The sequence below is a fragment of the Seriola aureovittata genome, chromosome 9 (assembly GCF_021018895.1).
Source record: "Seriola aureovittata isolate HTS-2021-v1 ecotype China chromosome 9, ASM2101889v1, whole genome shotgun sequence".
Taxonomy (NCBI): Eukaryota; Metazoa; Chordata; class Actinopteri; order Carangiformes; family Carangidae; genus Seriola; species Seriola aureovittata.
In genome coordinates, this window is record NC_079372.1 from 18,961,094 (window position 1) to 18,975,466 (window position 14,373).

At 42.0% G+C, this 14,373-nt stretch overlaps 1 protein-coding gene across 2 annotated transcripts in view; it reads right to left on the minus strand.

The window, feature by feature from the left end:
* Positions 1-14,373, minus strand: part of prex1 (phosphatidylinositol-3,4,5-trisphosphate-dependent Rac exchange factor 1) — an 83,238-nt gene that overhangs the window by 39,179 nt on the left and 29,686 nt on the right. For both annotated transcript variants that reach the window (XM_056385128.1, XM_056385127.1), the window contains exons 7-11: positions 10,632-10,765; positions 10,176-10,291; positions 8,189-8,338; positions 4,822-4,969; positions 741-841 (exon numbers count right to left, since the gene is read on the minus strand). In XM_056385128.1, coding sequence (XP_056241103.1) covers positions 741-841; positions 4,822-4,969; positions 8,189-8,338; positions 10,176-10,291; positions 10,632-10,765 — 649 coding nt within the window. The remainder of the gene's footprint in view (positions 1-740; positions 842-4,821; positions 4,970-8,188; positions 8,339-10,175; positions 10,292-10,631; positions 10,766-14,373) is intronic.

Here is a 14,373-nt window from a genome sequence, read left to right on the forward strand (position 1 = left end):
GATACCTACACTTTGCCTGCAGGGAACGAGCCTCTCCAGTTTGACCACAAAGCCTCATTGCTATCCCACAGCGCCCTGCATGTCATCGTTGTATCTCTCGGTGGTTGTGGGCGACTGTTAGGGAGGATTTCAGGGGATTTTCCACAGGTATTAAGGAGCATGAACGTCAGGTCTCAGCAAATTTCCCCGGGAGCGCGGTGGGTATATATCCTGACAGCAGTTTGCACTTGCCATGTACAAGAGCCCCTTCAGCAACACTTTGGACAACTGTGTTCATACATTATTTATAGCCGTTTGTGTATGTGTTTATGTGTCTTACATTTCTCAATGCATAATTCAGGTTAGTGGAACTGCGAATGTCACACTCCAGAAAAAAACCAGTGAAGGGGGAAATGATATGTGACGAATTTCAAAAATTCATATTACCAGACAATGACTTTGGATCGTGGTTGTCTCTACCATAAAACTGAGCTGAACGTGATGGATGCATTCATAACATGAGTGAGTCAAACGATTACGGAAGGAGAATGTGAATCAGAGAAGAAGAGAGACGGTAAACAACAAGCCGAGAAACAGAGGATGAGAAGTTAAAACATGATGAGGGGATAAACAAGAAGCATCAAAATGTGAGTTAAAATTATATAAGGATAGAAGGTGACAGAGGTTTAAGAGACAGAGAAAAATAAAGAAAAAATAAAAAGAATAGAGACACAGAAATAAAAGATTTTGTTTTGTCTCACCGTGGTGTATAATGCCGTTTTCCAGCAAGGCTTGTCCCAGGTTGACCCCTTCGTCAGGTTTACTGATCTCTCCGCTCTCTATCAGCCATGACACAAACTCACTGAGGACACAGGACAAAGAAGTGTATGATGAGACACGCTTTCTGATACTGATAACCTGTTCAATGTTTTGATTTTCAAATTGTCTCCATCGCTGGCTCCTTGTTATGCTGTTTTTTTTCCATGGGATTTCACATCAATCACCTGGCAGATATGAAGTGAGGGTGCCACTATGGTTTTTTTTTGTTTGTTTGGTTTTTTTGGATTTCTGTTGATAAAGTTGGTATTTCTGAAAATATACCTGTTTTCTTTCACATTCCTCTTTCAAAGCTCAATTTGTTCAATGAACTCAGGTCATAACAAACTATTTTAACATTTAAACACTTCACTTGTTCCAAAAAGAAAAGCTCATAAACAAAACACTTGAACCTTAAAAAAAAAAGAAAAGAAATTCTATGCCAATCAAATCATTTGTACCTCCAGTGTATGAAAGCAATCAACAAAGCACAATAGGAGAATGATGAATTACCCATATATCATACATTCTCAATTGCAAAAGTTTAGTAACTGCCAGACTAAAGCCTGATAAAGCATTAATATTAGCAGGAAAGATCAACATAGGATGACAAACTTTTATTAAAGGAAACATAAAACTTTGAAAAGCAAGTTAGTTGAGTTTTGATAAAGCCACTCCACCAAGGGTTTTCCCACATGCAGAGGTTATTATCGAGTCCACCACTAAAGAAATGCAAGGTTCAGGTAGCTGCGTTATGCGAGAGAAGAATTTCTTCAAGCGTCAACTGTAAGAAACAGCTGATGTAAAGAAGAGGAAGAGTATTTTTAACCTAATGCTTTGTTTGTACATGATATGAATGTTAAACAGATTCTATTCCCAGCTGCAGCAGCAGCAGGTATTGTTTGTGTGCTTGTACTGGGTTTCAGTGATGCATGCAATGTATATAGTGTTTACATACACATTAACACTATGAATGTCTTGTGCTTACAGCCCATTGCTTTCCCATGTGACACAACCAGTGATATCCATTCTGAAGCTGAGCTGGCCTTTACGTTCAACTTGCGCAGTGCAACATGTTGACACTGTGGCAAGACTCTCTCGGCACCAGGCTGTTTATTCTGTCTGAAAGATAAAACAACTACAGTTCTAATGAACCACTTTGACCACAGGGACACACACTGCATGTCCTACAGATATGTCGAGTTTATCCTTTTCTCTTCTGCTACAAATATCCGTCAGACCTACTTTGACACATGCATCAACCATCCAAATCGAAGCGCTTCAGCTCTGCTCATGCCTTTTCACACTTGGTGTGCGCTGAACAAATGTTTGAAGGAGAAAATTACATTCTCCCCTTCTTCGTCTTTCATGGTGCTGAGTAAAATCACTTCCCCACATAATGATGAACAGAGAGTTGGAGAGTGCTAAATTGTGTGTGTGTGTGTGTGTGTGTGTGTGTGTGTGTGTGTGCGTGCGTTCATGAATTCTGAGACCAGCATGGCAATAACTTTGAAGCGTGTGTGTGTGTGAGAAATCTGCACTTACATGAGGATTTGCTCCCAGACAATCATGCAATGGATGTTCGAGTGTGTGTCTGATTGCTTAGCATTCATAAATGTCACCATGTGCACCCGTATGTGTGAGTATATTAAGTGGATGCATAAGCATATGACTGCAGTCTGTGTGTGTATGATCACACAGGACTGCAGACACCTTGAGCCATCTGCCACTAGTTGTTTTTATATGCCTGGAAGCACAAAGGGAATATTTTATCATAATTGATAAAGATATCTTGCATGTTTATATACATATATATATACACATATATATATATATATATATATATATATATAACCTGTATGTGCTGCATGTGTATGTGTAGGTGTGTGGAGTTCTTCATTTATTTTCTGACTGGAAAATGTGCATTCATGCCTCCATTGTTTGTGTATGTTTAAGTCTCTGTACATTCACGTCAAAGCTGCTAACTGTTAATTGACACTGACAGGGCGCTCGAGTTAATGTGCGGGGATGTTGGCAGTGTGTGTGTGTGTGTGTGTGTGGATGGGTGCGTGTGTGTGTGTGTGTGTGTGTGTGGGTGTTATGCAAGACTTGGTTTAATTTTGGACACAGAGCTGTTATGGAAATGAATATGATGAGCAGCAATAGTGTGTGTGTGTGTGTGTGTGTGTGTGTGTGTGTGTGTGTGTGTGTGTGTGTGTGTGAGACAAGTGCACACAGATTTAGAGAGCCTTCAGCCACACACAAAGAGAGGTAGGAGACAAGGTTAATGGATTTGTGGTAATATCAGCTAATGATTAGTTGATCTGCACTTTTCTGTAGCTGAATAACATTGTCAATTAAGACACTTCATCGTATACAGTATGAACTACGTACTAATCTTTATCATACATTGTTTTTGCAGTAAGTATTCAGGAAAAATCAGCACACTTTATTATTTTACACTAACAGAAAATCATCGAACATGGATGCCATTCAAATTGCACCTTTATAATGCCATTGCCAATTTAATTTCACAATGACAAATTTTTCCAAACACTCTTTTGTTTTCTAAGATCTTCCATCTCACCACCACTCACCATTTATCTTCATTTGTTCCAGCTGCATTTCCTTTTTTATTGCACTTAATCTTGTCATGTTTACACTGTGAAAACACTACATACAAAACAAAGTCTACTTGAGACAGAGCTAATGTACCAATGTATTTTTCCACAGAGGGGCAGAAAATATATTGAGAGCCTAAAGATAGTGGAACAGAAACTAATCCAGAAATTGTGCAGAAAGATTTGTCTCAGAGTCAGCAGCTGAACCCTGATTCCACCACCTCCTGCTACTTGAGCACAAAAAGGTGAGAACAAAACGATACAAGAAAATTAGGATATGATATATCATTACTTTAAACACTCATAATGATGCTAGGCAAGCACTGGCACGACCGAAAAAAGAAGCAATTATCCAATACGAAAATGTAATGTGTGTTAACGGGGACCATTTTCCAATGTAGATGGCAGACAAATGGTGGAATTATGCTATTAAGACAACAGGGTGCTATCAAACTGGCAGTCTCTGTTTAATGCATTGAGCACTCCGACTCTGCCTGAGGCTAATTTCATCAGTAAGACAAACAAAGAGCTAATGCAGGTTGCACTCATCGGCAGGAAATGACTGAGTGATAAAGCGAGGAAAAGTGGGAGATAGTAGAAAGTGGAAATGGATCGAGTGAAAGAGGCAGACAAACTAGACTGACACCACGTGAAAGAGGCAGAGGAAAGAGTCAGTGACATGTTGGCAAACACTGGAATTTGAACCATCTGCTACTGTTCTGGCACCGACTCTGAACTCTGACCTACAAGTGGATGAAGAAAGATAAAACATTACACACACACACACACACACACACACACACACACACACACACACACACACACACACACTCACAGTAATTCCTGGAAGATCTCAGGATCCAGACTATCTGGCGATGTACATCGGACACAGAGAAGAAAACACCCAGACAAGGATGGTACACGCCTCCAATAACACCATTATATATTTTTTTTAAGGAATTTGCTAAATTCACTTCCTGGCAGTGGCTCATGTGATAGTAGTCGACTACTATCATATCAAACACACCCTGTTGCCTTGATAGCATAATTTCCATTGGAAAATATTTGGTGTTAACACAGAAAGGGTTAGCTACAAAGCTTTAGTGAAAGGTCCTTTGCTAATGAAAGCCTGGGTGTAATAGTGTGTGAGGAAACTTGGACCTTTCTACAACCCGTGAGAGGAGACTATGGGGGGGGGGGGGGCTCATTACAGGCAAGAAGATGCAGGGATATAACAGTTTGGGCACTGTGCCAGGACTTGAGGAGACTGGATACCGTCTCTTTTGAAAGCCTGCTGATCTTATGTAACGGCGATTTGTAAAGGTCCCCTTGTGAACAGCATAGCATTGCAGTCACATTCTTGGAACCTGGGGAAACCAGCCACTGAGGAGGCAAAGAAACTCACTTTCCCATGAAGCACTTGGGCACAGTGCTGAGCTTCCTGCGTCTATCCTTAATCAGGTGCCGGCTCTTGGTCATCATCATGTGATAGAGCTTCTCCCCCTTCTCTGCAATCATCACGTAGGCATCCCGCTCCATTCCCAGTTTGAGACCTACGAAACAACAGAGAGACAAATAACTGATTCAAGAGGATTTGTCACGTTTAAAGCTCTCACCATCAATGGAGTGAAAAATCTTTTGGGAGCGAGAGTGGACAAAAGATGTGGGGAGGGAAATAAATGAATAAACAAAAAACCTCAGCCCAACAGAGTGACTGTATCACAATGCCAAGAAAAATACAGCAGACCCATTACGGGACAACAAATTTTCAAACTTTTCTCTCCAGCTAGCTACACATATTAAACCCCGAACGCCAAAGGCTGTCATGGTGCTGTGTGTCAAACGAGCCTTCGCCTGGACGGCCTGGTTGTGTTCTGGTATTGTGCACGTGGACTGAAGCCAGGATCAGAGCACGGCTGCTCGGGTCTCCCACAACCTCCTGAAAGAAACCCAGATGTTAATCTCTCCTAGACAAGTTGTCTTTAGAGTGAGTAAAGTTCAGGAGGGCAGTGAGATCTTGATCTTGTTTCTGTGTTGTTTTGTTAACTATTATTCCTCTACATTGAAGTAGAACATGTGAGGACCCATTGTGAGGCCTGCTGCCCCGCTAAAACCTCTCCACTGGTTGAGCTGCTTAACCTCATTGTGGGGTTTGATGAACTTCTGAACCGCACTGTGACACTTTCTGACTTGGGCACCTCTACTCTGCTGCACTGTGACTCCCTAAGCTGCTTAACTCAGCTGAGAGGCACATTAAGCTCCTGAAACTGACTGTAAAGTATTGTGACTTACAGGCCCCCATGTGCTTGATAAAGTTCATCTCATACATTTGTGACGTCTGCAAACAAATCTAACTTGGCATCTTTGTCCACTGTCAAAGATCTCAGGCTTTCTCATAGACCCTGACACATCAAGTCGGCCATCGGGTTGCCATTACGCCAGTCAACATTGCGGACTGGTTGCCCAGCCTGCTGACTCTGCAATTTCCTCCAGTTGTTGCTTTTTCTTTCTTTTCTTGTTGCCTTTTCAAAATGCAAGTTGCAATTTTTTACTCACTAACAATCACTTCTATTTCTTTTAAGCCAATTAATTAAATGATTAACCAATCAATTATTTGGTCTTAAACCATTCGAAGGTATAAAGTTGATTGACAAGTGTTGGGGTGGGAGTCTGGCCAAATGAAAAGCGAGTGGGTGGGACAAACAATGTAGAAAGTTTCATGGCTCTGGAATCCAATTTTCCCATTGAGTCTTTGGCGTTGGTCACTGGCAGCCTGTGATGGAGGTGGGGTTATATTACATTTGACAGCAGCTGGACTGCGCTTAAACAATGAGTGTCATTGAACAACAGACGGGGCCTGTCCAGTGCTAGAGGGCCCCTCGGCTTCTGGTTCCAGCTGTCGGAGTTCGTCTTGAGCCGCTCCTTGTCTTCCTGCGCTGCATTATCTGACCCACGCATTTGCCCCAAACTTCCGTGAAAACAATGATAAGGAGAAAACACCTCCAGCTGGCAGTTGTTGAACAATTAAAAGTCAGTCTATTGGGAGGGTGGAGGAGTGCCACATGTCTAACACAGCGGTGCAGACGGAAGGTCACGTTGAACACAGCACGTCAGGAACAGAAATAATGCATAAAATAGGAGAAAACATTGCCAGGATTTATTGCAGTCAAACTTTATCATGTGGCTGTCTAGACTGGAGTAGAGAGGTTGAGAGAAAGGTAAGCACAGAGTATACTGCGGTGGGTAATAGAAAGGGAGAGTGTGGGGAAATTGGGCACTGTGACTGATCTGGCATCTGTTAGCCTCAGGTCGATTTCCGCCAGGTTGAAACTTAACACCACAAGCTGCAGCTCCCTCCTTCGTACTTATTCCTCCTCTTAAACCCTCTCATCAAAGGGATCAGATGCTGATGACGTCCAACTCTGCTGTGAATAATTACTTAAAACAGAACGGCTAATTTACAAAAAATACTAAATATTAATGTTGACAGTTGTACACCGCTAAAGTGCTGAAACTAAAGCAACGGGCGCTAATAATCATGTGGTAATAATCAGCCAAATCATTTTCTAATAGCTGCGGGGATACAGTTTTGATTTGAAGCCATCAAAGCTATCAGGTGGCTTCATGTGCACCACCCAAATCTGGTTAAAGCCTTTCACACTGTTTAATGCTCACAACATAACAAAGACAGATGGCCAGCGCTGAACAGGTGGGGGCACAATTTAAGGCAAAAGAGGGAAGTTGCATGATGAAGGGAAAACAACTGAGAATATCAGTTTACGTCACTAATCTTAAATTAGTTGTCCTGGGGCTTTTTTATCTCTTGGCGGACTTTCAGATGAGTACAGCTGCAAAACAAAACAGAAATGGGTAGAACTCTGTTTAATGTCTATTCAAAACACAAGCTCAGTAAAAATAGATCCAGATAAATTAAAGCTGGTGTGTATTATGTAACTCCGCTTTAAGCATCTGACCAAGATACTGTTTTTAGCACATCTGCTCTTTGTGAATGAGACGTCAGATTTCAGTCAGATACCTCTGCTGCACTGATTCCTTGAAAGAGGAGAATAGAGTGTTGGAGCAGCCTCTGTGTGGTGCACCGGTCGGCCAGACCAACGGTGAGCGTCATGTCACCTAAGCCTCTATTTACCAAACAAAAGCAGGCAGCTTGTTCAAGGTGGGACATAACTGTGGGGCACAAACACCGTATCCAGGTCATGAGCACATCCACAGTCATTACTACTGTGTGCCAGCTGAGGGAGGCCCGATAGTTTGTGAATCTAAGGTGACACCAACATGCAGGGCAACAGCAGAAAACACCTCACAACTGCTGGACTACAACAAAAATAAAAAAAATTAAAAATCCAAAACTGGCAGGACAGAGAAGGAAGGACGGAGACAGAAATCTCGGTATTGGCCATTTGACTGACAAGTGATCTGTAGGAAGCGCAGCTCAACACTGCGATGAGCCTGCAGCACAAAAGGCTGAGACAAAATAAATAAAAAATGAGGATCTGAGGTCAAGCGAGCAAACAGAGTGGCTAGATAGTCAGCGGCTGGAGAGGAGCAGACGGCACTTCCATATTTCATACAACGAACTTGTAAAACACGGTTGAGGGTGAAACGTCTTTCTAAGTAACATTACAAAAACAACTGAATCTCTGGGGAGGGAAACTCGAGTATAGAAAGGAATCATTTCTGGTTTTGCGCTCTCAGTCCCATAAACCAGAAGTGCCATAAAAACGGCTTTTAAAAGAGCGAGTGTTACTCACTCTCTCTCTGCTCCCGTTCCCTCAAGATGGCGTCCAGCCACTTCTGCTTGTCCTCAGCGTTTTTAGCCATGCAGACAAACCACTTGTTTTTAGCAGTGTTGTGGATCTTCCAGCCATTTGTCACTGTGTAGTTGTTGCTGTGATAGTCCGCTGAAAGGAAAAAAAAAAAAAAAAATGAATCAAGCAATCAATTTTAAAGTGGGAGAGGGGTCATTGTGAATAATAACATTTAATAAGACTTTGTTATAGAGCAGAGTGAGGTTTTTTATTTATTTATTTTTTTACATGTATATATATATCAGGCTTATTATATTCAGTTGGTCTTCAGGGTTTGGGGATTTACTTTAAGCAAATCATCTAATTAAAATAAATTTGACGACTAAAAATTATCTTTACGCTTCGCTGCTTTTTGTTGAGCTTGTTTTTCTTTCTTTTCTTCCTCTCACGTTCTCTTTTGACATTATCATGCTGAGACAAAAACCACAGACACACACACACACCATGTAAACACTGACCTCAGTAACAGAGTCTGTAATAATGAGTGCAACCAAATCACATGACACGGATGTTGTTTAAGTTATCTCTTTCACCACTGAAGCAAAGATTTACAAGACAGTTAAAAAGATAAACATGATGCACCACGAGAGCAGTAAAAGACCGACTCAACAAAATCTCTCCTCGTACTCTTTTCTAATTTTATCATCCATTTAGCTGCAGGTGAGCAGCTGCTGAATAATGAATGGCCACTGGTAATGGGGTACATTAGTCTCATGCTCAAAGGTCATTTAAATAGATCTGATATACTTCAGGCCCCACCGGGAGCAGCTCCCACTGCTCTGGGAGAGCAGGGAACCAGGTTGGGACACACATACTACTGAGTAGAGGCTCTTTTTAGCCACAAGATGAATTCTCGTAAAATCTTATGTAAGTACATGCTGAGATCCGTGAGGTGGCATTTATCAAACCAGAGAGGGGTATGAGTCAGTGAAGGGTTGGACATTTGTTAAATTGGTGCATGTCTTTCAACTTCGTTCACGATAAATAAATCAAACAGTTTGTTTCTTAAGTCAGCTTCTTTAACTGTGTGACTTCAGGTAGTAGCATATTATATATAGTTTATGACCTCTGTGTTATTGATTAGAATCATTTTTGCACATAAAAACTTCAATGTCCATTCAAGCTTTTAGCAGATAAGCTCAAATACTCTCACATTTCATATCTTTTGCACCTTGCAATCAGATAATCTGTTCTGAGTATTCACATATGTACGCATTCTCGATGTGGCACCCCTGAGTTCTGCGAATAAGGCTTTTTTTTCTTTGTGGTTTTCCTTGCTGACAAGCGGCAACCAACATGCAGAAAAAAAGGGTCATGTGAGTTTGCAAAAATATTCTGCCAGTGCAGAGGAGAGAAAAAAAAAGAGGAAACGTGAGGGAGAGAGAGAGGAAGACGAAATGTTTCTACACAAAATTGGACAACAAGTACAGAGCCCAGTGCGGTGCCTCGCAACAAACCACAACATCAACATGAGCTGACTGACGAGCGGGTCGCTGCTAGCCCTTAGATGAGCTGTTTATCTCTGGCACAATATCTCAGCCAGTACGAGAACACATCTAGTTCATCACCTAGCTCGAGATGGCTGCTGCACTTCAGCAGACACTGAAAGGTGGTAAATGATGTTGCAAGCTACATCCTGTTTGAAACTAGGTGCAAGTTAGTTTGACACTCCACCCAAACCGTCAACAAGTACCTGATTCATATCCAACCACCGGTTTCTAACATGAATAGTTTCATCAACTAAGACATGAAATGAAAACTTAATTTTTCATATGACCTAAGATATCAAAGTGAATAAATCAAGAGCTCATGATATATTTGCATTACATCAGGAACCAGACTCATGATAATTTAAACAAATGCCCCAGGAGAGTTACATGAATGGACATACAGACAGTCTCCAACAGTAACGCTGCCGGCAAACACAAACCTGTTCCATCTTCCACATTTTCCACCTCCATCACCTCCGTGTTGATTCGGCCTCTGAACACATAGAGGGGCCCGTTGATAGACTTGGTCCTCTTGGTGGACTTCTTTCCAGAAACCCTAGGAAATGGGACAACACTGTGGTTACCCTGGGCAGGAAAAACATCCGTTGATGCCAGCGGTGCCGTACCAAGAAGAGAACTTGTGTTTGTAACACATGCACATTCATACAGACACAGGTATGGGTGCTGCAGACACATGTAGGTGTTTTTGTTTTGCTTGTTCGCTGAAAACCTGTCTATACAAACAGGAACGTGGACATATGCTTCAGTTTTCCATGTCTGGTTTCCTTCCAGGTAGTTAGTCAATAAAAACATTTTTGAATACTTTCTTGTTCATTCTCCTCTGACACGGTTTTATGGTAGCTGCTGTATAGTTGTGCGGATGGTGCATTTCTCACCTGGACTTCCTCTTGCAATAAACCAACAGGTTGTCAAACAGGAAGAAGACGCGCTCCTGGATGTTGCCTGCTGAGATTTTAAGGAGATTTCCATGGAGCAGTAACTCTGTGCAGATATCGGTCAGGTTGGTCCCCTGAGGAAATAAAGATGAAAACAGAAGATTGAATCAGTAAAATGAGTATTACAAAATTAAGACATTACACAACTAGAGAGGTCATTTTCATCCATCACAGACAGGATAATTATTCACTTATTCAAGAGGTTTCATGGTCATGTGCTGCAGCAGTCCCAACGTATTTTATTTGAGAATAAGCGTGGAAACTCTGACAGCAGCCTCAGCCAAAATGGGGGAGTTGCAAAGAAGACATTGTCGTCTGTATCAAAACTTGAGTAGTTCACAACCTCAGTGAAACAATATGAAATTCAACTTTGACACTGTGAACAATTTGTTTTCATTCCATCGTCAATGATAGGAAAAAGCAAACACAGCTGTCCCCCACCCAACTTCAGCGTAGGGCCAATGAAAAACTACAAAAAATATTAACTCCTCGAGACAGTTAGCCTCTCGCTAGTAACACCACAAACTTCAGTGGCAGCGGCAAAACTGTTACCTTGGCCTAGATGTAGTTTCCTAGGGGACTGTGGGTTTAGGAACAAAGCCTTTTTATTCCCTTCTCAGGATGTGAAAACATGTACACACAAGCTGCAAACACATGCCTGCCTCCATTCACATTAGAGTACAGCTGTATATGAATAGGGGAAGGAAATACATGAATCATTATAGTGCAGATGGCAGGTGGAAGTGCCGTATTCTGAGCAACCTGATCAACCTAATCAAATGTTTTGTACCTTGTCATGTCAAGAGGAAATGTAGAAATTGGAATATAAAAGCTCAGTTAACTCCACCGTGCTTATTCAGGGAGATGTATAATGTGACCCTGCAGCACAACACCTTGACAGGATGTGATCGGGTCTTTCTTAAAAGCCGTTTCTCAACAGCGATTAAATACACCACAAGCTGTTCAGACTGAAATAAAACGTCGTCTTTATGAAGCACCACAAAGAACAATGATGGTGGTCTTTTACAGTCAACACTCCGGACTGTTAGAGCTGGAACTGTCTGTTTCTCCGTTCTCCAACTGCCTGACTTATATTAATCATTAAAACACCAAGAGGCGTCTGAGTGCTTTCTTTCTCATTTTAAACATTTTTTAAGTCTTTGTTAATGAAGCTCTTGACGTTAGTCTGGAAGTGCTAACCTCGTTGATTTACCACAGCTTGGTGTCCAATTAACCTTTTCACAAAGTGGCTGAACTTCAAGACCAATTACTAACATTATTTGGGCTTCGTTATTTTTAGAAAAACATTTTCCGTTTATTTCATAATTCAAGCTAGGGAACAGAAACCGCTTTCACAGATACAGATACAGATACAGATACATGCATGAGCGACCATGCGCTCACATGTTCCTGCCCGAGTTGTAAATGACAGATGAAACGATTTCATATTACGACCACAAACAATTAAGAAAATTTAAAGGATGAGCAGTAGGTACACACTGTTAAAACAAGGGCTACCGAAAAATAAAATAATAAAGTTAAAAGACATCTCATTACTCATTGTTAAACGGATCATTCCACTCCAAATCATCTGGAACTAAATACACCCATGTGTGGGGGTTAGGACAACCTTCCCCCCTTTGGCTTGTAGACTGCCCACCACATCCCCACAGGCACACACATACACATCAGATCTGGACTTCACTGTTGTCTTTGATGTTTCTGACACGGGTCCGTGGAAACCCCCCGAACAGCCGCACCCACTCTCGAGCATCCATAATTGATTCCCACGAGTATATATTTATGATGGATGTTCATCGCTGCAGAGTTCAGAGACAGAAAAATTATTCTGCGAGCTTCTCTTAAAGGTGAATGCCAACTGGGTCTGGGGAGGGGATCGCGTTTCAGACTATCGATTCAACCTCATGTTAACTGCACTGAGCCGAGGTGGGGGTGGGCGTGTGTCTGAGTGTAAGAGAATTCAGACAGAAAGCTTGTACCTATGTGCACACACACGTATGTTTCGCTGTGTGTGTGTGTGTATGCAGAGATGTCTACGCCTTCCTGCATTTTTAACGTATGTGTGAGTGCGTAAAGTGTACAAATACATGGCAACAGTGTATGCGTGTGCGTGTGCATGGTGTATATGAGCAGTGGAAATGCATCTGGGCCTACTTCAGCACTACTGGCGGTCTCTTCCATTAGGATTGGAGGTGATTAGTCTGGAGAGTGGCTGAAGAGAGGAAAGAAGAGCGAGACTAATGCTGTTAGGCTGAAGACTCTATAGGGGGGCAGGGTCGGGGTGAAGTGCATTTCCAAGCTTCTCCCGAGTTGTTCAGAGACAGACAACAGAGAAATTGTTCGTCTCAGACTGAAAAAAAAATATCTGTCTGACGTTTTCCTCTAAATGACTCAGATATGCTTCCATTTCAATTTTTAGAAGTAGAAGTTGGAGTTTGGCTGACTGTGATCTGTTTAACTGCTAATGTCACCTGCCTTCAATAATCATTCCTGTTCAACCAGATGCACAAAATGTGGCACTCACAACATTAACCTTTTTACCAATGTGAAATTTAGAGCTGGCAAATTAATCTAACCTGCGTGTTTTTGGATTGTGGGAAGAAACCGGAGTACCAGCAGGAAACCCACGCAGGTACAAGTAGAACTTGCAGGTCAGCAGGTTCGAACCCAGAACATGTGCATGCTAACAGTGCATGCTAAGCACTGCACCACTTAATTGATTTGTGCATGAAATACTGAAAAATGCCAATCACATGTTCCAAGAGTCTAAGGTGACGTCTTCAAATTCATTGTTTTGCTTAACTAACAGTCTTAAAAATCAAACATGTTTCATTTAAAATGTATAAAAGTGAGAAATGCAGCAAGTTTTCACAGTGGAGAAGCTGCAACAGAAAAATCTTTTACAGTTTTACTTGTAAAATGTCATTTTAATCAAATTGAATATTTTTTCTCAATCTCATGCTCCACTGACTGGCTAATGGCTTCAGCACTACTTGCCGTCTTCTTGGGTTGTATTCGAGACAGAGGATAGGTGACATCATGGCAGCTACAGTACAAGCCATGGAATAGAGAGAAACACACATGGCTGATTTTATCACAAGGGGGAACAGAAAATATGGTATGGCTGTATGGTCTTTGACTGTCAATTTTCCCAATCTAAATAAATGTTGTCCTTTTTTTTGTTTCAGTGGATAATTATCAGAGTCAAAAGTGACATTTTTCTGAGGGACAGGCAGAACAGGGGTCTGTTTTCCAAACCAGATAGTGGGATGTCCCAGAGGGGCCCACTCTCTGGTTCCACCCTTATTTTTTTTTATTCTGCTCTCCTCCACAGGTCCCCTCATATAACCCTCCCAGTGCATGTGAGCCTAGCTTCCTAGGTCTCTTCTGATTGGGCAGCATGCCCGTTGGCATCCCCCTTGGCACCCTGTGTGGGTGGATTGTCCCGTTGGTGCCCGCTAAGACAAGGCCTCTGTTGTGGTGGGTGAGGGAGGCGTGAAAAATTCACTCGACCCTTCGCTCGGCTCCCAAGCCCTGTCCGTGGCCCCTGCGCTCAGAGCAGTGATTTGGCTGCAAGAGCAGCTTAACTTGTAAGATAGATGGAGAGCGTGGTGTTGGGTTATTTCTAAAATAAGTCTGACTGTTTCAGTCATGGTTACAA